The sequence below is a fragment of the Aspergillus bombycis genome (genome assembly GCF_001792695.1).
Source record: "Aspergillus bombycis strain NRRL26010 chromosome Unknown contig00216, whole genome shotgun sequence".
NCBI classification, from domain to species: domain Eukaryota; kingdom Fungi; phylum Ascomycota; class Eurotiomycetes; order Eurotiales; family Aspergillaceae; genus Aspergillus; species Aspergillus bombycis.
The window spans coordinates 1-22,672 of NW_019170218.1; the positions used below are offsets into that span (position 1 = coordinate 1).

At 50.1% G+C, this 22,672-nt stretch overlaps 8 protein-coding genes across 8 annotated transcripts; 3 read left to right on the forward strand and 5 right to left on the reverse strand.

Moving 5' to 3' along the window:
* Positions 1-422: 422 nt before the first annotated feature.
* On the reverse strand, positions 423-2,351 carry ABOM_011984 (putative MFS transporter; the record flags this gene model as incomplete). Its single annotated transcript, XM_022539112.1, has 10 exons — positions 423-740; positions 796-880; positions 948-1,117; positions 1,193-1,495; positions 1,566-1,594; positions 1,665-1,767; positions 1,821-1,902; positions 1,952-2,027; positions 2,109-2,232; positions 2,289-2,351. The coding sequence occupies 10 exons, from the start codon at positions 2,349-2,351 to the stop codon at positions 423-425; spliced, it is 1,353 nt and encodes a 450-aa protein (XP_022383069.1).
* Positions 2,352-3,095: 744 nt separating this feature from the next.
* ABOM_011985 (tRNA-ribosyltransferase family protein) lies at positions 3,096-4,906 on the forward strand (the record flags this gene model as incomplete). The annotated part of the gene is made up of 7 exons (XM_022539113.1): positions 3,096-3,299; positions 3,377-3,627; positions 3,705-3,788; positions 3,854-4,178; positions 4,245-4,427; positions 4,482-4,669; positions 4,720-4,906. 7 exons carry the CDS (start codon positions 3,096-3,098, stop codon positions 4,904-4,906), a joined length of 1,422 nt encoding a protein of 473 aa, XP_022383070.1.
* A 268-nt stretch (positions 4,907-5,174) lies between these two features.
* On the forward strand, positions 5,175-6,176 carry ABOM_011986 (thymidylate synthase; the record flags this gene model as incomplete). Its single annotated transcript, XM_022539114.1, has 1 exon — positions 5,175-6,176. One exon carries the CDS (start codon positions 5,175-5,177, stop codon positions 6,174-6,176), a length of 1,002 nt encoding a protein of 333 aa, XP_022383071.1.
* Positions 6,177-6,516: 340 nt separating this feature from the next.
* Positions 6,517-7,633, reverse strand: ABOM_011987 (AN1-type zinc finger protein; the record flags this gene model as incomplete). The annotated part of the gene is made up of 2 exons (XM_022539115.1): positions 6,517-7,478; positions 7,630-7,633. The coding sequence occupies 2 exons, from the start codon at positions 7,631-7,633 to the stop codon at positions 6,517-6,519; spliced, it is 966 nt and encodes a 321-aa protein (XP_022383072.1).
* A 298-nt stretch (positions 7,634-7,931) lies between these two features.
* ABOM_011988 (histone deacetylase hosB) lies at positions 7,932-11,249 on the reverse strand (the record flags this gene model as incomplete). Its single annotated transcript, XM_022539116.1, has 1 exon — positions 7,932-11,249. One exon carries the CDS (start codon positions 11,247-11,249, stop codon positions 7,932-7,934), a length of 3,318 nt encoding a protein of 1,105 aa, XP_022383067.1.
* A 4,702-nt stretch (positions 11,250-15,951) lies between these two features.
* On the forward strand, positions 15,952-16,800 carry ABOM_011989 (YggS family pyridoxal phosphate enzyme; the record flags this gene model as incomplete). Its single annotated transcript, XM_022539117.1, has 1 exon — positions 15,952-16,800. The coding sequence occupies one exon, from the start codon at positions 15,952-15,954 to the stop codon at positions 16,798-16,800; it is 849 nt and encodes a 282-aa protein (XP_022383068.1).
* Positions 16,801-17,126: 326 nt separating this feature from the next.
* ABOM_011990 (AP-2 complex subunit alpha) lies at positions 17,127-20,182 on the reverse strand (the record flags this gene model as incomplete). The annotated part of the gene is made up of 4 exons (XM_022539118.1): positions 17,127-17,234; positions 17,299-19,229; positions 19,284-19,618; positions 19,731-20,182. The coding sequence occupies 4 exons, from the start codon at positions 20,180-20,182 to the stop codon at positions 17,127-17,129; spliced, it is 2,826 nt and encodes a 941-aa protein (XP_022383074.1).
* A 1,143-nt stretch (positions 20,183-21,325) lies between these two features.
* On the reverse strand, positions 21,326-21,786 carry ABOM_011991 (putative copper resistance protein Crd2; the record flags this gene model as incomplete). The annotated part of the gene is made up of 3 exons (XM_022539119.1): positions 21,326-21,411; positions 21,471-21,566; positions 21,627-21,786. The coding sequence occupies 3 exons, from the start codon at positions 21,784-21,786 to the stop codon at positions 21,326-21,328; spliced, it is 342 nt and encodes a 113-aa protein (XP_022383073.1).
* Between the last annotated feature and the right edge of the window lie 886 nt (positions 21,787-22,672).

Genomic DNA, 22,672 nt, shown 5'->3' on the forward strand with positions numbered 1-22,672 from the left:
TTATTTTTTAATTTAAAAAAAATTCATCCAGTATCGTTTCTGGATGTCTACTTTGCGCTCTAGATTCCCCCCCGGGATTTGACGAGATATACGAAGTGTGAAGGTGGACAGCTGCTAAGGTGCAAATCTAGGTCGGGACCGGTTGTATACAAGTTTGAACCATCTTCTTTCCCAGACCCAAATCGTTGGATCAAGTTTCAGGATCGCGCCGTGTCATGTCCTGAGCTTAACCTTATTTCTCTGCTCACGTGCCGCGTACCATGGTTCGTCCGACTTTAATTTCCCTCATCCGCAACTATACACTGCCGATCCGGCGGTTCTAACTTCCATTGTTTCGGGCCTCCCCCCAAAACCACGAAGGAATAAAGAAACGAAAAGGCGCAAAGCAGGACCGATATTTTTTTCTTTCCCCCCTTTTCTTCCTAATATGCAAATTTATCTCCCGTTCCTCTCCGTTTATTCCTCCATCCATAATATATTCGCAACAAGAGACAACCTACACAGACAAACAGAAGCAGCGCCGCGTTGGTCCAGTGGCCGGTTGGATAACCCCTCTTCGCTTCATTGGCTTTATAAATCCACACGCCCACAATCTGCCCCGGAGCTCCGACCGACACGTTCAGGGCGATCGCAAGGCCGGTTCCGGCTGTTGAGCGGAGGTTGGAGGAGAGCCAGCCGAGAAGAGGGGGAATACAGGCGAAGGCGCCGCTGGTGGCTACTATCAGACAGCCGTAGCGGTGCTAGCATATGTTAGTACAAGCCACATAAGCTAGTGAGGAAGCGCGGTCAACGTACGAGATATGCGTCTGGTGGGAGAACGGCAGATGCGAGGAACCCCATTGCCCCGATGAAGGAGAATGCCGCTGAATGAAGGCCGCGGCTAGATACCGGTCGCTCTAAGTTAGACCAAATTGAACTTGCCACGTCTGGGGATGTACACGGCGTACCTATTGAAATGATCCGCGGACCAGGCCGCCGCTGTGGTGACTACGTATGCTACCGCCCATGGCGGTACTGTCATGAGCTGAGCGCGCAAACTGGTATACCCGAGCCCACTCGTAATTGCGGGTGTAAAGAGCGAGAGGCTGGAAAAGGGGGTGGAAATGCCAAAATAGATCTAGACAAAGGTAAAGGTCATGTTAGATCAGATACTTGTCGGAAAGATGTTCTCGGACACAGACGACAGACGCACCACGTAATGAGCGTATAACCGCCAATCTGTGAGGACCTCCTTAGCATCTGCCCATGCCATGGCGTGCGCAGCCCCCTTTGAGCCTTCATTCTGCAGCCGCTGCATCGCGAGCTCCTTTTCCTCTGCACTGAGCCACGATGCCGTCTCGGGGTAATCGGGAAGAAAGAACCAGACCAAGAAGGCAGAGGCACAGGAAGGGGCCCCTTCGATGATAAATAGCCATCGCCATGCAGATAGACCGTGAGCTTGATTCATGTGTCCGACACCGTAGGCAATTGCTCCGCCGAAGCTCCCGCCAGGTAGCTGATGCGAGGATGAGCGCCACGCGCATCGAGCGCTCGGAGTTCCGGTACCAGAAGGTCAGATAGTAAACCAGTCCGGGGAAGAGACCCGCTTCCATAACTGTCAGTGTATAAGTTAGTGTTCATCTATGAAGCAGGTTGGTGCATGAGGACTCTACGCATCTAGGTACCTCCCAGTAAGAAACGAATACCAGTCACCTGCGCGTAATTGTGTGCGCCACCCAAGCCCATGGTGGATGCCCCCCAGCCGAGCATCAAGAAAGCAATCCATTTCTAAGTAATGTGAGTCTCTATGCTCAGGTTCTTACAGCAGGTTCAGTGCCTACACTTGGTCTCAGTTTCTTCAGGAAGTAGTTTGAGGGAACTTCGAAGAGTGCGTATGCGATCAGAAACACCATGAGAGCTATACTGTTGCCTTATTTAGCGAGAAGACGAGATCAGTCGGGAGTTGACGTACGTGTATTGGTACGAAGTCATGCCTGTCTCCGTGAGGAGATCATTGCCCGTATCCTCATTGAGAATTTTGGCATTTCCTGTTCCTTTGATTAGTTACCTGACCACTGACATCACCCTGCAGAGGCGGAGTGTCAATTAATGAAGCATTTGCGACCTACCAATGTTGGATCGATCTAAATAGCAGAGAAGGTAGATCGCGGCGCATAGTGGAAGGATCCGTAGATCTTGCTTCCAGACCAAAGCTCTCTCACGAGGATTGTCACTATCCCGACCGTGGAGATTCTAATGACGGATCAATTAGTATGACAACCCAGGCCGATCCTCTTGTGTTGTCATACCTCGGAATCCCTCTCGAGATCGGCATTCTCAGCAGCTTGGTGGTACGTCTCTTTCTCGTCCATGGTGCCGAATTCGGGTCCCCCTGCAATGGATGGTGAAGGCCAAGCTCCTCCGACTCCCGAGTGACAGGACCTTTTAAATTATGCGACGATCTCGGAATCAGGAAGGATTTGCAACCCCCGCATGAACCAAACCCAAATAGCCGGGAAAAACCTCGCTAGGGAAAGTTACGGCGCAGAGTACAACTGCCTCAGAGGAGTCGGTCAATCTCCGATTAGCGCGTTAGGTGGACACAGATGCGAGCTTGTATATTGCTTTGACTGGCTCCAGCTTCCATCGAACCATTGGTGATTGCAATTAGTGAAATCATCGGCCCTCTCCAGCTTGCTCGGTAAGCTCGGTGGTTGCCGATGGTAGCATGCATGGTTAGGCGGTGACAAGGAAAGATCTGGTTAGGATATTAGGACCATATTACACCCGAAGGTAGTTTCAGAGAGGAAAAGTGCCATTGGATCTGCAGGCTTGTTGCCAGCTCAGCCATCAATAATCCTCAGTCGAGAGAGACAAGGAGATCCAAGATTCCTCCACAGTAGTTTATTTACTCCGTAGTCGGGGATGTGGGGAAGCGCCCTGTACTATACGGTACGATACGTAATTACCAAACGCACCACAATAGACCCTACAAACAGTCCAAACAAGACAAACTTCCCTGATCGGCAGACATTGATTGCTCTCTATCGATAATGAATTGTTGCGGTTTGCGGTCTCGTGCCTCGAATTGACCCTTTGACAGTACGGTCTTCTTAATGACATGCCTTCGGCTCTGCTTAACTAGTCAAACGTTGCATAATCTTTCTAGCGCGATAATCCCTTCGCTACGCCCTACGATTACCCCCGTGACCCTGAGCGGGGCAAGAATCGCAAGGATGTCAACGTCTGCACCGACCACTTCTGCGTCGCGCAAGCCAATGCCATCCGCATTGAAGCTCGATCTGCATGCAAAATGCTCAGTAAGCTGTAACTTGGATTCTTCACTCGGGTTGATCGTTTCTTGACCGGTTCTAACAGTTGCCTCAATCTGCTATAGACCACCAAAGCTCGTGCCAGTACTCTGCATCTTCCCCATGGCTCGGTTCCCCTCCCGATCTTTATGCCGGTTGCGACACAGGCATCCCTTAAGGGTTTGACATATGATCAGCTCAAGCAGACTGGATGCATGCTGTGCTTGAATAACACCTACCACTTGGGGTTGAAACCTGGACAGGCGGTCTTGGACGAGGTGGGCGGTGCGCATAAGTTGCAGGGGTGGGATCGAAATATCCTCACCGATAGTGGCGGGTGCGTTGGTTGTGATATATCCCGGAGAGGAGAAGGTGATGTTATATGCGCGAAGTGAAAGCTGACATGAACCCTAGTTTCCAAATGGTTTCCTTGCTTAAACTTGCTACTGTCACGGAGGAAGGTGTTCGATTCCTTAGTCCTCACGATGGTACACCTATGTACAGTGCTCTCCTACCGTTCCATCTCCAGATCATCGAGGTTATACCTAACAACTGCGAACTAGGCTGCTCACTCCGGAACACTCCATCTCCCTGCAGAACTCGATAGGCTCGGATATTATCATGCAGCTTGATGATGTTATCGCGACCACATCGCCGGACCATGCGAGGATTGAGGAGGCCATGGAGCGATCGGTGCGGTGGTTGGATCGGTGCATCGACGCGCACAAGTACCCCGAGAGACAAAACCTGTTCTGTATTATCCAAGGAGGATTGGATTTAGAATTGCGGAGGAAATGCTGCGCTGAGATGGTGGCACGAGATACACCGGGCATTGCCATTGGAGGACTCTCCGGAGGTGAAGCCAAGGAGGAGTTCTGTAAAGTGTGCGTCAAGATCTATCCCTCCTTCAACCACTCGCTTCTTCCAAAGCCGGGTTCCGGCTAACTTTCATAGGGTCGACACTTGTACTGGGCTTCTTCCGGATCAGAAACCGAGATATGTGATGGGTGTCGTAAGTGTTTCAAAGCCGATTTTAAGCGCTGCCTAACGTGCTCCCAGGGCTACCCAGAGGACTTGATTGTAGGAGTTGCACTCGGTGCAGACATGTTCGACTGCGTTTGGCCCACGAGAACAGCTGTAAGCCTCCCGCCGTTGGCTATTAGAGAATTGGGCATTGATTGACGAATTTAGCGATTTGGAAACGCGGTGGTTCCTTCTGGCACTCTCAACCTCCGCAACCACACTTTTGCCCAAGACTTCAGGCCAGTGCAAGAAGACTGCACTTGCACCATCTGTCGACCCAGAGATCAGGGTGGCCTAGGAATTACACGGGCCTACATACACCATTTAGCGGCCAAGGAAACAGTTGGCGCTCACCTGTAAGATTGCCTCACTCGTCTTTGAAGAATCTTGTGCTAACCATGAGCAGCCTTACGATTCATAATGTGCATTACCTACTTTCCCTGATGGGCGCTGCGCGACAGGCTATCTTGGAGGACCGATTCCCCGCATTCTTACGGGAGTTCTTCAGCAAGCTTTATGGAGAAAAATCCAAGTACCCAGAATGGGTGGTGGGGGCGCTACGGGGGGTCGGCGTTGATTTGATGGAAGACTAGCATATATATCATGTCTTTGAGCATTATAGATAGCGTCTAATGCATATACCATGGCGTCGTGAATGACTTGAATATATCTCGGCCCTAAAACTAGTATGTAAATGGCAAACCAGCAAACGACCCATCACGTGCTCACGTGCCGCGTCGCGGACGCGTGTGATGCGACAACGGAGAAGATCCGAAATCTCTCGATTGAACTTCACATCCTAACTAGAGTCCCTAATACCAAAAGCTCTCCCACAGTTCACAGCAAAAGATACCAGCAAAAATGTCACCCTCCGCTGAGACACCATCAACCGGCACAAGCAACGGCAGCACGCCGAACCCAGCACACAACCCCAACCATGAAGAACACCAATATCTCAACCTCATCCGTACGATCCTCGCCTCAGGTGAATACCGACCCGACCGCACAGGCACGGGCACACGCTCCATCTTCGCACCCCCTCAGCTCCGTTTCTCGCTCTCCAAGCCGGCCCCCAACCCCGCCGACGACCCCATCCCCGTCCTCCCCCTCCTGACCACCAAGCGCGTCTTCCTCCGCGCCGTCGTCGCCGAGCTCCTCTGGTTCATCTCCGGTTGCACCTCGTCCCAACCGCTCTCCGACCAAGGCGTCAAGATCTGGGACGGCAACGGCAGCCGCGAGTTCCTCGATAAGGTGGGCCTGGGCCACCGCGAGGTCGGCGACCTGGGTCCCGTGTACGGGTTCCAATGGCGACACTTCGGGGCCGAGTACGTCGACGCCAAAACCGACTACACAGGCCAAGGGGTCGACCAGCTGGCCGAGGTTGTGCACAAGCTGAAGCATAACCCCTTCGACCGCCGCATCATCATGAGCGCCTGGAACCCCGCCGACCTTAAGAAGATGGCCCTCCCGCCCTGTCATATGTTCGCCCAGTTCTACGTCTCCTACCCCAACGGCCACGACCAGAAGGGCCACCTCCACTGCCAGCTCTATCAGCGCTCGTGTGACGTCGCCCTGGGCGTGCCGTTCAATATTGCGTCCTACGCCCTCTTGACCCATATGTTAGCTCATACTGTCGACCTGCATCCTGGTACCTTCGTTCATGCCATGGGTGATACCCATGTCTACCTCGACCATGTTGAGCCCTTGCAGGAGCAGCTGGTGCGGGAGCCAACCGAGTTCCCGGAGTTGAAGATTCGTCGTGATGACCGCGGTAATGGGGTGGTCGATGACTGGAAGCCGGAGGATTTCGAGGTCATCGGGTATAATCCTCACAAGGCTATCAAGATGAAGATGAGCGTTTAGTTGCGCTTGCTTTTTTACTGCTTTTCTTCTTGTGTCTCGTGTGTGATATACCTTTTTTGCTTTTACTTTCGTCTAAAAGATAGGCTATTTATGAACGTATGCATTTGATGTGATCGACAAATATATAGAGTCAGTTATATAGATTGCTTAACGAGCCGTCATTTAATCCTCATCTTGTTCGTCTGAACCCGCTCCGGAACGCCTGCATGCTGATGCATAACCCTAACGACAATCGCCAAACAATGCGATGGTATCATAACTTCCCTGCAAACGATGTATAGAAATTTGAAAAAGAGCAGAGGTCGTAAGATGAGAGCTTCTTCCCCCCCGCAGTCGAAATTTACTTCCCTAGCATCACACCCGCGCCTCTCATTAAGACGATGGTGTGTCCAGACTGCACCTTGCTGGCTCCGATTGCATCCGAGAACTCGAGGAACTCGCCCGACTCGACATGGAAGATCCGGAGCCGCTCCTTTTCCTCCGCACGATTGTTCACGTTCTCGACCCGCAGTCGCCGCGCCGCATCATCCAGAATCCGCCCGACCTTCCACCGGCTATCGAAATAGAAGTCGCCCTTCGGTGGGTCTACTCTCTGCGTATCCGATGTGCCGACTACATGTAGATAGAGCCGTTTGTCGGCGGGAACGTTGGCGTCGCCCTTGGCAGACTTCTTGAGAGTATTCAGCTGTACCGCCCGTGCCGCGGGGCTATTCGGTTTCGGAGTCGGCGTGAGACTCTGGGTGGCCGCGTGACTCTTATCTTTGCCCCATGTGCGGACCCGAGCGAACATGGAACGCAGAGTCTCGTTGGCGTTGGAGCCTGCGCCAGCCGGCCGACCGCCCAGCGGGGTGATCTTGGCGCAGTCGTGTTCCTCCCGGAGTCGGTGCTTCAGGCAGTATTGGTGGTTGCAGTTGGGGCATCGGACGCCCGGGTCCTTCATCGTGTTGATGAGGGTTTTGCAGTCGAGATGCGCGCATTGGTCGGAGTTGTAGATCGTGGGTTTCTGCGTAGGGAGACTGGTGCCTGGGCTGGTGTTCTGAGCGTTTCGTCGGCGAGCCCAGTCACCGGCTTTAGGACATTTATGTGAGGTTTCGGTACGGTGGTCAAGGCAGAAGGTCCCGCGACAGGACTCGCAGCGAAATGGAAGGAAATCGAGCTGGTTGCAGTACTCAAACTGACAGTGTCGCCCGATAGATTCTAGATCTTTGTCGGCCATTTGCGTGAAAGATTCCTGTGGCGAGGGCCGATCTTTGGACATAGAAATGGGCGCCATGGTGAAAGCAGATGATGCGAGTAGTTGTTCTGAGCGAGAAGAGGGCTCTCTGCCTCCAGTGGACACGATATTATATGATTTTCCTTTTTTTTTTTTTTCGGTTTTTTTCGTCGAAGGTTGGATTAGAATAGGAGAAGACAAGGCTAGTAGAAGGCACCAGCACATGCGGAGAGGGCTTACTCATCAGGGCGGTGGCACGGGCGGGTGGAGAATGCTTATCAGATCTCGGAGATCGGAGATAGGCATTTACAAGATGGATGAGTAATTCAAACAGCACTTAGTTAACTAGATTCAAACGACTCCAACAACTAAAGGGGTATATCAACAAGATTTAATCGAAGCCCAGGGTTATGCAATCTTGCCTGCAAGGGGTTAGGGGTAGAAGTGAGTAAATTATCTGACAAAGTAAGGTTTGCAGGAACGGAGGAAATCAGAACTGGACCAATTATTGAACAGTAGAAGCAATGCACCCCCCCACTGAATCAAGTAGGTGGTCTGCTTGGAGCTGCCCTGTCGTGAGCACTTGCCGGTGCAAAAGGAATCGGGCTGTTGGATGTAAACACCGGAATGCCCGCCTTCAAAGACGGCTCAGAGATTGGTGGGGAATACAACGCATGTTGAGGACGCGTGATATCATGTGTGGCTCCCGGCGTAATAGGAGGAGAGATTGCCATTTCTGGAGGAAGTGTCTGTGATGGGACCGCTGTAGATATTATTGCGGATCTACTATTTAAGACAGTCCCACCAGGGATGCCAGATCCTTCGGCCACCATGTCTGTAGTCGTGGGCGACGATGGGATGGGATTCTCTGCCTCTGGCCTTACAAGAGCCATGTTTGAACAAGCTTCTGATTTATTGACGGGCGCATTCAGTCCCTTCGTGCCTGAGGACTTTTTAAAGGGATTAGGTGTCTTGAATACCCTCTTAGAAGTCTGTCGCTCGCGTTCCCTTTCTCGGGCGGCATGCTCCTCAGGGGACGGCACTTTTAGTTTGATGTTGAGTTTTCGAACGCCTGCTGCCAGACTATCCACATCATCTTGTGGTGTATCTGGTGTGTCCCCCGATAACGAGCGTGATTCAACAGGCACCATCGCCGCTCCTTCACCTGCAGACAAGTTCGTGTATACGGACGGGACCCGAGGTACAGGAGGTGCCATTTTGGGGCTCGAAGGGCGCTTAGGAGTCGCAGACCGAGAGCTACCCGGCCTTCGCGTGCTGGTTACTGACGCCGAGCGAACAGTCTTATCGCCTGAGGCTTTGGTTTCCAGGGTTGATGCTATTGTGGAAGTGGCACTCTTTCTACGGGTTGTGCTGCGCGTATTAGGAGACTTATCGAGGGACGGATCCGGCAAGTCACTGGCACGCTCGATGGTGGTTCTTCGGTTGTTTGCAATGGCCTGTCTCTTTGGTGTTTCTGCATTCGGGGTTTCCGGTAATGGAGTTTTGGGTTTCCTCGCACGGAGTTTCATCCGACTTTCTGCATTCCCAGCCGAGGGGATGCTGGTGTGCTGGGCGGCCGTTTGACGTTCCCGTCGCAAACGTGTGGCCTCTGCGTTGAGGTCTTCTGGTCGACAGCTTGTAGTTTGACGGTGGCTCGGGATAAGAATCCTTGAGAGTTCATGCGTTGCGGTGGCCCAGCTAATAGGCGGCAATGGCGGCGCATCAGTTTCCACGCTGATCTGGGAACCGGTTGATCGTCGATCTCGAGGCGTGGTGACCACTTTAGCAGTAAATGACTGGGTGGGAGCAAAGTAGGTTGGTGTAGACTTCTCGCGGGACTTCAGTGCGGGCGGTGGATATGCTAATGCCTCTAGTTCTTCCAGCAGAGCTGGCGACCACCACCCACTGTCATAAACCGGCAGACCTGATGGCTGTTGCACATTAGCTGAGATGTCAAGCAGGCCCAAGCGGTTGGTCATCTCAGCAGTCAAACGATCGGCCTTGTCATCTACTCTGCCGGACAGTAGGCACGAGGTCGCATCTCCTAGCCCCGACAAGTGGCTCAGAACGCCTGTTGTTAGGGCGCGATTACTGTAGCCTCCTTCCAACACGCTGACGATCCTTCCATCGACTCCCAGGCCTTCTTCTTCCGCCATTCGCACAACATCTGCGGTGAACTTAGCGTAGAATTCAGTAGGCACATTCACCTTGTGTCTTTGCATTCCCGCCCCTTCCCATTCACTTGCGTCAAATCCCGCAGAGAAAAAGATAGCTGCAACAGGTGGAGGTCCATTGGGTGTACTAGCAAGACGCTCAGTGTGAAAGCGTAGGAAGGCACGCGCCTTTTCGATCAGTACCGCATACTTGGATGCGTAAAGATCCCAAAATTCCACTTCGGTCTTCCACTGCTCCAGATGAACATTCCAAACCGACTGCCCATGTGCCTTATCTATGCACACACTCGCATTGCGCACTTTTTCCGGCTCCCCCATTTCGCAAGGATACGAGTTAATGTCGTGAAGACTGAAGTATCCAATAGCGGTCTTCTTGTAGTTTGCTGCACTCCGGGGAGCTGCAGTGGCCTTGCGGTTCTGCTCCCATGCGATTTCCTGCGAACCATCGCCATGATGTAGGTCAAAGTCCAGGATAGCGGCGTGGGTCAAACCGTGGGTCATAGCAGCATAGGAGATGCCTACATGAACATTATTAATCCAGCAAAACCCCGACGGATGATCTGACGAGCAATGGTGACCCGGTGGACGGATGCACACGAACGCGCGCTTCGTGGATTTGGGGCCAAAGACGGCATCCACGCCCTCACAAACACCACCCAAAGCTCCCTCAAATGCGTTCAAGGACTCCGAGCATAGGTAAAGGTCACCTTCATGAAGTGAAGGCGCGTTTTCCATGGCGCCGTCCTTTCCTGCACTCGGAGGTCGGACCAACTCCTTGCCATTCAATGCGAGTCGCGATTCCGCTGTGTCACACATAGTTTTCAGATCGTCCATCCACCTGGAACCATGTACATGCGTCACAGCCGGGGAGCTGAGCGCCATCGACCGCCCCGTTCTGCGGATCTGAAACGGTGGCACGGGAAGCTCGTCTAGGTTCATGTCTGGGTTGGGGGCGAACCTACCCCCTTCATATCGATGGGCAAGACGCACATAAGCTGCAGACACACCCAGAACACTGGCTTGGATACGCTCTGGTCTCTCGACGATCGAGCCCAGAGCTGCCCTGGATGCGCGGGGACGCGAGAAGCGATGGCCATAGCAAGCATCATGAATGACCACGAGCGTTTGAGACTGTAGGTCAGCGGACTGGTGCAGCTCCACCTCTCTTTGAAAATGGTCTGTCGCGATAGAGGCAGCTGTGGGTATGGGAAGCTCATTTGCTTTGGCAAGGCGCGACTTTTTCGACAACATGTTGGGATTACCCAAAGTGGTCGGTATAGTGGCGGTAGGAGAGCTGGAGAGCGACGACGTTGAGTGTTGCGATACACTACGGTGAGGGGATGTTGAGGTTCTGCTGTCGTTGCGGACAGATCGCAGAGACGCGGTGGACGACCGCTTCTTTAGGCTGGAACCTCGATGTTCATCTCTCAGAGAGCTGGAACTGGAGATGCGCCGAGGGGTTGTATGCGCCTGGGATGTAGCGCGCGCGGGGGCATTTGCCGGGGATAAGAGAGAAGAAGAGGAGCACCCGGAGAGAGAGACCGGGAGAGGCGTCGCAAGCATTGACACATCGTTCATGCGAGGCGAACGGTTTACAGGATCGCTGGTGGGAGTTGGTGACGCGAGTGCGTCCAAAGTGGGAGTGAATGATGCAGCTGGAGGATCGTCGCGCTTGGAGGGGTCCATGACGCAAATAGTAGGTTCATTTGGTGTTGTGGCTTTATTAGCGCTGTTTTTTTCTGGCGATGCTATAGTAGACAATTGAGAGCTAAACAATAAGACCAGGATCAGATTAGAAGAAAGGGAAAAAAAAAGAAAAGAAAAGAAAACGATGAAGGAGCAAGTAGAGAACAAAACAAAGAGTCGGGAGCACAAACAAAGACGAACGGGTGCTTGTTTCGTTGTTTCGTTCTCCTCGTTGGATCCCTTAAAACTTTCTCCCCCCCGATAGGTAAGGGGCAGTCGATCCTCCATTCTTCTCTCAACCTCCCCTTTCATTCTTTACGATTTATCTCTGCTAAGGACATAATTTAAACGACAGCGTGGCTTTCCTCGTTCATAATTTTCGATCAATTTCTCCGCAACAATATCCGTAGATGAACTGACCATCTCACCGGCTCAGGCATACCAACGTTAGTAGTACAGAAGAGACCCTCTGAACTCCTAGGCGATCCCCCAAAACACAATAGACGAAAGAGGGACAAGGGCAACTTTTACATCATACGCCCTGTCAAATAAGACTTAATTTCTTAACCAGGGAACATTGTTTGCTCCTCCGAACTGGTCCCACATAAGCAACTAGCCCCTGAGAAGACCCAACCGCGGTAGTATCCCTGAACGCAGGCCTGCAAGCCCTAATTGCCTCGCTAGGCATCAGATGAATGAGCCCTCTATCTCTAAGATTCCGTTACACTGTGTCCCCCTATATACGCTGCTATCTCAGACAGCACGTAAATTATGTTACAGATATATATATATATATATAAAAGGCACCGAATTGCGATTGTTCTGTATGGTTCTCCAATGTTGTCTATCTGCCAGTTAATCTTGAGAGATGCTGGAAACCTGAGTAGGTACTCTAATCGTCCTAAGGTTATGCTTAATTGTCCTTTATTCTCTTGACTCAGTAGTAACATCCGATTTTAGTAAAGTGACAGGTCTCTGGAGTCAGCAATCACTAGTGTTCTCCTGGTGTTCTTATTCTACTCGGGGTTATCTGTATTGCCGTTATAACTTGGGAAGTGTGGTAGTGGGCTCGCTGAGACGCCTCATATTCAACTAATTGATATGCGCTGTCTGATGCTGCAGGTGGTGAAACTCCGATCCCTTGCTTCCGGTGACATTGTATAATCCCCAGATTCCAGTAGTACGAAATAAGTCAAATGGGTTAATGTGTTGGCTATCGAAGCATTCAAAGAGCTGACAATGCTAGCATGACCGACGTTGGTATGGATTCCGCCTCATGAGATAGTGAACTGCGGTCAAAGAATAGAAAATGCTGTATTTATCAAGAAGACTTGGAGGACAATACGCAAGAATGTGGACAGGTTCTACGGAACAGTAGACCAAAGCATGAGTACGTAGGAAAAGTATGGCTGATATATAACTAGTTTGATTTCTACTGTGTTAATTACACACGATGCTAACGTCATTTATACATACACCTGCTTCAAGATCGTGGACAGGTCGAGAGATCCCAAAAGCTCAAATGCCCCATTATGTACTACATTACTGCCAGTTCGCAGTGATCCTGGAGTGTTGACTCGTCTACCATCGAACTCGAAGTACTGTGGCGCTACAGATTCTAATGCCATATGCCGAAATTTGAATGATGTCACCAGTTATTGCTGCTGTTGTCCGATTCAGAAGACGACTGCTCGTGCACAATGAATTGTCCAAAAAAAATAAAACTCATGCAGGACTTGGATTTAGACACTAGGCTTATAGTAAATATTTAGCCAGAACTTACCCCAGATAGAGTTCTACTGCAGAGATACTTTAGGGTCAAATTAAAAAAACTGTTAGAAATACATTATCTATATGGCTCCGGGGACGATTGATTCCAATTGGCGTCAATTAGTCCAAGGGAACAATCTAGTTAGAAGACCAGGATTAGTGAATGATTATTTACGATAATCCGGGTCTGACGTCGAGTTTCTCGGAAACTTAATCAAGACACAAGAGTCGATCAGTCATGTTAATAATTGGAAATGTCAGACTCTATTATCTGGGACGGACTAGGTGTTGATTCTGTAGTGACCCATCAAAAACCATAGCAACAATAGGTTTTTGGGTTACTATATTTATGTACTCTCAAAGAGACATGTCAACTGACCCGCATCAGTCGGCTACAGTTGACCCGACTATCGTCTGTATTTCTGACAGGTGTTATTCAAGAGACACAGCGGTCTTCCCATAACCGTACATTGATAAAGCCAAGAGATATCAAGAAGGAAGAAGGAAGAGGACATAACACCCCTAATCATCACCTGAAGTAACGCCTAAGACCTAACCAAACACCGGTCCCAATGAATCCATGAAAAACGCCAAAATAAAATCGAACACCCAACCCAGACATAAGAACTCGACGATGCAAAGCCAAAAGAAACCAGCCATTGATCTGCGTACGATACCGTAAAGGGAGAGGGGTCCAGACGTCTCAGTAGGTCCGCGACCGCCCGCCGCAGATCTGATACCATTTCCTCCGTGGAGTGAACGAGCCCTTCTCGTCAATCGAAGGGCCGTTTGACTTCTGGGCTTTTTTCTCAGATTTGAACCCTTTGCTGGCATGCTGATTGCAGAAGCACTGCATATGGACGGTTTCAATTGACGTCCCCGGACACATGTCTCGTCTGCGGGCTGCGCAAAGCTCGTGACCGTTATCCTCTTCGCAATGGCACCATTCATAGATGGTGAAGAATTGGCGACACATTATGCTGTTGGCGCAGTTCTTTTCTTCTTCGTTGCTGGCTGTCCTTGCTCTTTTTAACCTATGGGCCCCTGTCCAAGGATCACAGTCTGTAGCCAATCTAGAGGGTAGCTTGTTCTGCAGTTGGTGTTGTAGATTTGTCGGTGTTAAATCGACTCCGCGGGCTTCCGGTAAAATTCGTAGTTAGAGATGTCAATTGAACAGCGCAGAACTGTTTCGAGATGATGTGAAAACTTTTTTCTTTATAATGGTAGCCTCCTTTTATCAATACCCTGGAAAAAATGCCCGTCAAGGGTATGAATGCTCAATTTTAGTAGTCGTGGGTGTAATGGCTGCGGTGCTGTTCCGTCGTTGGGCTGGATCCCAGTTTAGAGCCTTCATGCGATAAACCCCGGATTACTGCAGCATATCTGGTATCAACCAGGTGGATGATAGAACACAACACGGCTTTCAGAGATAGGAAAGGAGGTAAGGGAAAATATTCAATCAATTGACGTGAGATAAACCACCAGGCCAGGTGCAAGAATTGGAGCCGACGGAACGTGGGTGGGGAGGGGGGAAAGACCCTAAAAGAAAACCCAATTGTAGGGAAGAAGCAGCAGGAAGTCGTAGTTCTCAGCCAAGCCAAAAAGGAACAGCAAAACACAAAACGATGATGGCAACACTCTTTTGGGGGGGGGAATAATGGTAGATTAAGTCTTTGACGTCAGCAGTGAAGCCGGTGGAGTCCGGCGTCAACAGAAAGGATCAGTACAACGCTACGAACGGTGATTGAATCATGGACTTGGGCCATCTAGCGCCGAGTCTTCTTTTTCTTTGCTATGTATAGGAAATAGAAAAGAGACGCTGTGTTCCTGTGCCGCCGAGATTTGCCGCTCAGTCTTCTTCTGGGGGCCGAGTGGTCTGCTCCAATTACGTAGTGTAGCCATGTGTCTGGGCGACTGGAGACACTCGACTGATAGGTTATTAAGGGAGAGTGAGAAACTCGTCGCCGAAGCGGCAGACGGTGGACGATGGTTCGGCCAACTGCGCCCCGTTGCGCATCGCGACTCGGGTCTGTCTTGGCTGTCAAAATGGGGCAATTGGCTGAAAAGACTTTGGGACCAAAAAAAGGTACGGCTCCAGTGAGGTCTTACTAAGTTAATGAAGGTCTAGGCTGCAACGATTGCACGCTCATGACTGATTGTTCATTTTATTTTTATTTTTATTTTTATTTGTGGTGTCATTCGTGCCGGACAGAATTTCTTGCTAATGCAGGAACAAAAATCCGTGGAAAGAACCTGGAAAAGAAAGTTCCATAATCAACTTGAATCTGATAGTGTCTGTGAGTGAAATTGGATGGAATGTCTGGTGGGTTCGACAATTCAGTCCGCTGTCACAGGGTCCAACATACTGGCCTGGCCCTTTTCTTTTTCTTTTTCTTTTCCTTTCTTTTCTTTTATGGTTTTCATTTCCCTTTCCCCTTTCCTATTCCTTTTCTCCTTCGGAAAGAGGGGGCACACTATTTAAAGCTGAAGCCGTTAGATTTCAAATAGACCTAGCATTCAAGGTACGAGTGGATCTGACTACCCGTACTAATCCATCATTAGTTTACCTCATCCTCTGTAAATCTTCTGCAGAATCGACGAAAACGGCGTGCGGCTTCCCCGGATAGGCTACACTAAGCCCCAAAAAAGTAAAAGACCACCTGAGATCTTCTGGAACGGAATCTCTCGGAGCCGATCTCCCGTATCACGTGCCCACGCGCAGTCTGTCCCAGCCCCGGTTGGGGCTAGCGCTTCTTCAGTGCTCCTCGGGAAACTCCAACTTTAGATCTGATATTGAGAATCTGAGATACCTGTATAGTTCGTTCAGATCGCTGTTCAACACACATACGCCCCCTCTCCCGGAAACCGGAATTTTGAACCCCGAATCGACAGAACCCTCATAAGATTGATTCGATCTTCCACAGACCCTGCAATGACCTCCCAACCACCATCACAAGAACAACAGCAACAGCCGACAGTCATGCCCGCCTCCCCCACCCGAACCGCCACTCTCCTCTCCAATCTAGGATCAGTGACGTCGCGCGTCACCGCAGCCGCAACTAAAGCCGCCACAGAATCAAGGCCCATCCGGCTCATCGCTGTTTCCAAGCTCAAGCCCGCCGCCGACGTCCTCGCCCTCCACCAACCGCCCGCGTCCCACCTGCATTTCGGCGAAAACTATCTGCAAGAGCTGCAGGAGAAGTCTAAGTTGTTGCCGCCTACCATCAAATGGCACTTCATCGGCGGTCTGCAGTCGAATAAGTGTGTGACGCTGGCGCGGGACGTACGGGGTCTCTGGGCCGTCGAAAGTGTCGATTCCGAGAAGAAAGCTTCCCTCCTCGATAAAGGATGGGGGGAGCGATCCGAGGAGCTGCGCGCAACCGACCAAGAGTCTCAGTTGCGGGTGTTCGTGCAGGTCAACACCTCCGGGGAGGAGAATAAGTCTGGGGTCGATCCCGTTTCCGGTGCGGTGTTGCTTTGTCGCTTTATTCGAGAGAAGTGTCCACGACTTAAGCTACAGGGGGTGATGACGATTGGGGCTATTGCAAGGTCGAAGGCGACCACGCCTGAGACGGAGAATGAGGATTTTGTGTGCTTGCGGGAGACGCGCGATCGGATTGTGCGGGAGCTGGAGCTGGAAGGGGAGGATGCCCGGTTGGAGTTGAGTATGGGCATGAGTGAAGATTTCGAGGGCGCTATTGCCTTGGGAAGTGATGAGGTACGGGTGGGAACAACCATCTTCGGGGAGAGGCCGCCTAAGGACCAGGCGAAGGTGATCTAAATATAAGTGTAAAATCTGGGCTGTGTTATGAGTTACGACTTGCATTCAAGGGGGTCCCGGTAAGCCAGACATAAAAGTACAATGAGGCCTTGACTGGAGCATCCTACTGGTACTGGTGTAGATAATAAGTTTATGTGATAGTATATTGTAGATGTTGAATATATACCTCTTTATATCAGTATTCCATAAATACAAGTCACTACCTCGCGTTCCTGCCAAGGTAGCGAATAATAAGGGAAAAAAAGATGGTGATAAAGGATTTACATTATTAGATGCATTATAAACTTTAAGTTTCAATCGGGAAGGCCCGACCGCAGTGCCATGGGCTATGCATAACGATCGGATGTGTTTCCCTGCGCCAATATCTGCTCCATCTGCTTGGCCAGCGCTTGTGGCACGGCTTCCTGTGTGGCTCGGATGGTGATGCGATACATCTACGGAAAAGCATGTCAGTTCATATATCCCATATTTCCCCTCGGATAATGAGAGAAAACTCACCATCTTCTCATAATTAGGCTCCAGTCGTAGAAGACATCCTGTCTTCCCTGTGCCAAAATGGTACACAGCACAGCCTACAATGTTCTTCGGGTTGGGGTCCACATTGTCAACAATTCTCCAACCGAACCCTTCCACCGTCTGCCGCGTGAATGTCTCGTTGATGTCCTTTGCTTTTGCTAATACCCCAAACGTATTCTGTGCTTCAAGGGGTTGCCCACCGATCTGTCTCCACCGTTTAAAGAATTCTTCAGCCGACAAGGTCGACGGCTCCAAGTACCGGTGCATGAGGACGGGAAGTTGTAACGTATAGGCCTGAAGGGAACCTGCAAGGTAAGAGATGCGAATGGTAGGCGCATCAGTGAATGGGCCATGAGCCTCAAAGAAAAAAGTTTGCTGGGTTTGACTGGCAGCAGGAAGAGAAGGCTCGGGTAAGCTTTTGGTGTCTACTTTGAGGTTGGGCGCTGCACGGTTGTCTAGCGTCGTCGTTAATGATCCAATGGGAAAGGACGACTTGTTAGAAATGTAGATTTTCACCACGCCCATATGACCACGGTACTCGGATCGCAAGCCAACCTGAATTTGAGCATCCTCAAACAGCACACCTTGCTCCTTGAAATATAACCGGTTGTACCCGATATCCCAGTCCGGCGTAAGATGGGCTGCGCTGGCCATGTTAGGAGGAGGCGGAGTAGATGAAGCGCTGAGGTCCAGTCCTGCTAGGTCCCCTGTCGCACTTGTTGATACTGGCGATGCCGCTGTACCGTTTGTTCCAGTGTTAGTGCCATTGACAATCGTAGTAAATGTACGCTTAAGTCCAGTATTTTGCGCCATAAGGACCTCCTTCTGATCTTGATTAGCATCCTTGCCACCAACAACCCAGGTCTTCTTATCAGTTGTGCCAGCCGTCTTCTGGTGAAGCCGAGAGAGGAGAATTGATGCTCTCTCCGAGAAGGGTGGCATCTCGTCGCAAACTGTCCGCAGAAGATCGTCTGTGGGAAGAGTCGCCAGCGACAGGTATTCAAAAGCTCGTTGTTGAAGTTCTGAGTCGGGAGAGTGACTATACAGCCGGAATATATGAAGAAGCTGGGGTTTGATCTCAGGAAAGAGGTTGACGAATTTAATGAAAGATGAGAGAATCATCGCGCGGGTGTTGTCGGTGCTGGTAATCATCTTGGCTTGCAATGCCAGGAACTGTTCGATGGGGCTGGAGCCTTGGTTGTCCGCAATAAGATGTCCAAATTCGCCCAGAACGTAGCATCCAATCTTCACCAGGCTTTCGTGGCAGTCAGTCTTTAAATAATTGAGAAGCGTGTGCGCCGCATAGGCCTGTAGCTCCTCGTTGTTCGTCACGATCTGGATCACTCGTTGCCACACCTCATCGTTGACATGGTCACCCGCCAAAGACAAGAGCTTTAAGGTCATGTCGATGTACCACTGGGCGTCAGTAGCATACTTTTCTGTAAGAATAGCAACCTTCAGTACCATTTCCTCCCTAATCCCGTAATCGGCTGTTTGAAGATACTTCAAAAGCTCATTGACAATTGGGCCGGCGTTCGTTGTGTCGCACATGCTGTAAATCAGGTCCAGACCCTTGCGGCGAACGCTGATGTCCCTGTCTCTAAGTGATCCAAGGATAATGTTCTGGTGTTTCTTGATAGGATCAAGAGTCTCTGCCCTGGCTGCGAAGTGCGTCATAGCCTCGAGGCCAAGGTACCGAACGTTCGTCTCCCGCGATTGAATATATTTGCCTAGACGTGACGAGACTTGCATCATGAGACTGTGCTCAGTATCAAGGTGAATGAGGAGGTTGATGGCTTCGAAGAGCACTGCATTCTGCGCGTTGTTCTGCTGGACGTTCTTCGGCGTGTCCATAGCTATATTCATGACTTGCTGTAAAGACTCACGGATAATCTCGCGGACATGACTGTCCTCTGCGTTGCATTAGTCAGGATAAGAAAGGAATCGTTGGGCCGAGAAGATGATACCTGATGGAGGGTAGTATTGCAGCAGCCGTAGCAACTTGACCTGAATCCATGGACACGGCACACGATAATAAAGGTAGTCCGGAGCAACATCATTATCAACTACGATTCTCTTCAGTCGCTGGGCAGCCTTAACGTAGCTCCCTCTGTATTCTTCTGGTTTGTCCTGGGCCAATGCCATGACCAAGGAGGTGACAGATAGGGTGACACCCATATCTGGATCGTCCATCAAAGATATTATCCGCTCAGCCCACTCGATTTGCACGATACCGGGGTATTTGCGGTATAGACGGAGGAGTGTTAGGGCAGCCTTCTTCTTTACGAAGGCCTTGGACGTGCTGCAAGCTACGTGTCAGTTTAGTTCAAGGCAGATGAGCATATCAAGCCAAAGTACAAAGATTAACACAAAAGCAGGGATATGAAGAGAAAGTGAAAGGGGGGATGACTTACGGAGAAATCAGCAACCGGTGAACATCAGTTGACAGTGCTTCACCCATTTCCCTACCACCGACGTTGGCAACGGCATGTAGCGCCAAACAATTATTCAATTCATTATGGTCCAACAAATCCTTCCTAATACTGTTAACAACAAGGTGCAATAGCTCATGCTGCTCATGGAAAAATAAAGTCACGGCCAAGTACCCGATCTGCTTCTCCGAGTACTTGGTGGAAGATATCAAGTTGACGGCTTCCAGATGACCGAAGTCAACATCGTACCCCTGGATGTAGACATAGAGTAATTTGCAGACGTATTTCTTCTTCTGATATCCATTGAGACTTCCACCCTTGAACTTTTGTCGGATATTGGCCAATTCCTTGTTCACCCGTTTCTCTTCCAACTCGCGCGCTCTAGCATTTCGCAAGTCGGCAATAAACTGGACCAAGCCTCGCATAGACGACATGTTGATTGATCTATCATAGATATTGCAAGCAGAATCGGCAAAAAGTGGGTAAATAATGGGACACTGATTCGTCTCCGGCGGGAGAATGGCCGTCTTGTCTTTTCGTTATTTCGTATGTGGTAAAAGGAAAAGACACCACGTCGGTGAATTCAGTCAGCGGGGCAGCGTCATAAGAGCATATCCTGGCTGTCTTGATTAGACTCTGACTTATGTATTTTCCAGCTCTCCGTCAAATCCCTCTAAGGTGCATGGAGCATGGCGCAAAACTCGGTGCAGTATGTCTCGGGATCTAGGTAGAGGGGATCAGATAACGCGACAAGGGGCAAGATGGAGTTCAAGTCGGCGCGGGCTTATCGGTGGCCGTGGCAACGAAACGATACAGAAAACGGGAGGATAGCCTTGTTGAACTTAAGTCGAATGAAGGAGGTTGAACACCAGTATAAGGTCCAGCATTCAGATGTTAGTTCATCAACAGCTGTACCTCTTTTAAGGAGCAAAGCAACCGCCTCTCTGGGTTGAGCCACTTCCGCGGCCGATCCGGCGGAGATTCCGCAAATGCGGGAAAACGTTGATGCGTTGTGGCGGTGTCTCCCTATATGTAAACAATGGATGGATGGATGGACATCCTAAAAAAGGCTGCAAGAACTAGGCTTCGGAAAGTGAAGCCGCAATGGAAATAATCCAGCAATAGAAACCAGGCCTTGTTTCCCTATTCAGGAGGTGGCGGAGGAACTGGTGAAAACGCATAGTATGTGGGGAACCGACTTGCTTGCAGCCCTGGGAGCTGTCATAAGCACCTGGTTGGAAGTTTGGCATGACTATGAAAGTTTTTGTTCTCTACCGCTAGTCCTCACAAGCTTGGAAGGATAGGCGAGTTTGTATTCAGCGTGGAGAGCTACCTGCTAGTCAGAGACAGTCCTCACTTGCCCTAGCCCAGATGGAGCAAACTTTCATTTGATTATTCTAACAAGTAAACCTAGCAGGACCATAACCACTGCTGATGCAAATCGTTCATAGCAATACAATCAATAAGTCGTGATGTAGTCTTGAGCGCCAACCAACACCCTCTGAAAACTCCAGGAACGAATCCAATGATGATAACAAGACAAAAATAGCAACCTAGTAAAAAAGTGAAAAGAACATTTATGACCGGAAGCGGGATGTGAAGTCAGTTTCAAAGCTCTCGATGGCTGCGTCGATAGCTTCGGCCTTCTCACAAGTACAGGAACCTAACAAACTTGGCATCAGTAAATAGCTACAAGTAGCCGGTTTTTACGAGACAACTCACAAGAAGGCCTTTTACCGCATGCGCAAGCCTCGCCCGATACGGGATGGTTCTCACTTGGTGCGCGTTCGCATGTACATTGTCCAGCTGGGCGAGCCCCTTCAAGAAGAGTGTTAGTGATTATACATTGTCACATAGGGTGAAAAATAAAATACATACTACATGAGCACCGAGCCCCAGAGATAGTGTTTTCGGTAGAAGCCTTGTTGCAAGTGCAATGAAGAGCGCTCTCCTTGCCGCAGGAGCACTTGGCTTGAGCTGCGCAAACGCAGGATCCGTCGCCGGAGGTTTTGCAACAGGTGGAAGTAGGATGAACCATTGTGAATTGTCGCCGGTCTGGTGATAGTAGAGCACTAAGCAAGTAATACTTGGTTCTGGATGTATGACGTAAAGCCGAGGCGGATGCTCAATCAAAATGAACAAGTCAAGCTCGAAGACGCAGAGCACTGAACAGGACGATTCGTGATTTCAATAATCAAGCCAAATATATCCAGTGAATATATCGGTTTCTGCTGAAAGAGAAAATGAAAGTGATAAGGAAGATTGTAGAGAAACTGGATATTCTTTGATTTTTATACTTCCAACCCGGAATCATAGTTCAGAGGCAATTAGCAATGGCTGCACGCTGATTGGCTGACTGGATGGGGTCCCGTGATAACGTCACCAATCATGCAACGCCTGTTGTTGGGCCATCGGTCATCGTTGGCGCAGGGATTACTTTCACACGATGCTGATTTGACAGTCTCCTTCAGGCAATGCTTCGAATGGAATCAAATCGCCAGGTAACCTAAAATCTTTCAATGTCTACTGGTTCGGCGCTGATATAGTACCAAATTGAGTCATAGTTGGCTTGCTGAACTCGAGAGCTGGTGCCTACTGATAGAGCCATGCCTGCCAGACTCGCATATATACTGAAGTACGGGTTGAAGCCTTTTGCCAGCAACAGTTTACCCTACTACATAGCCCCACCTCAGTCAACATCTGGGTGACACTTTCTATCCTGCATGTCGAATTCATCCGGCTTACGTGGGTTCTTGTATAGTCTCAAATAGCCGGAGTAGAATTCAAGTGTCCGGTAGGTAGTACTATATACTGAATAATATAAACCCTACATCAAAAGTGATCAGTAGGTGTATTCTCCAGAACAAAATGGACCTCTCTCTCTCTCTCTCACACACACACACACACACAACCACCAATCCGAT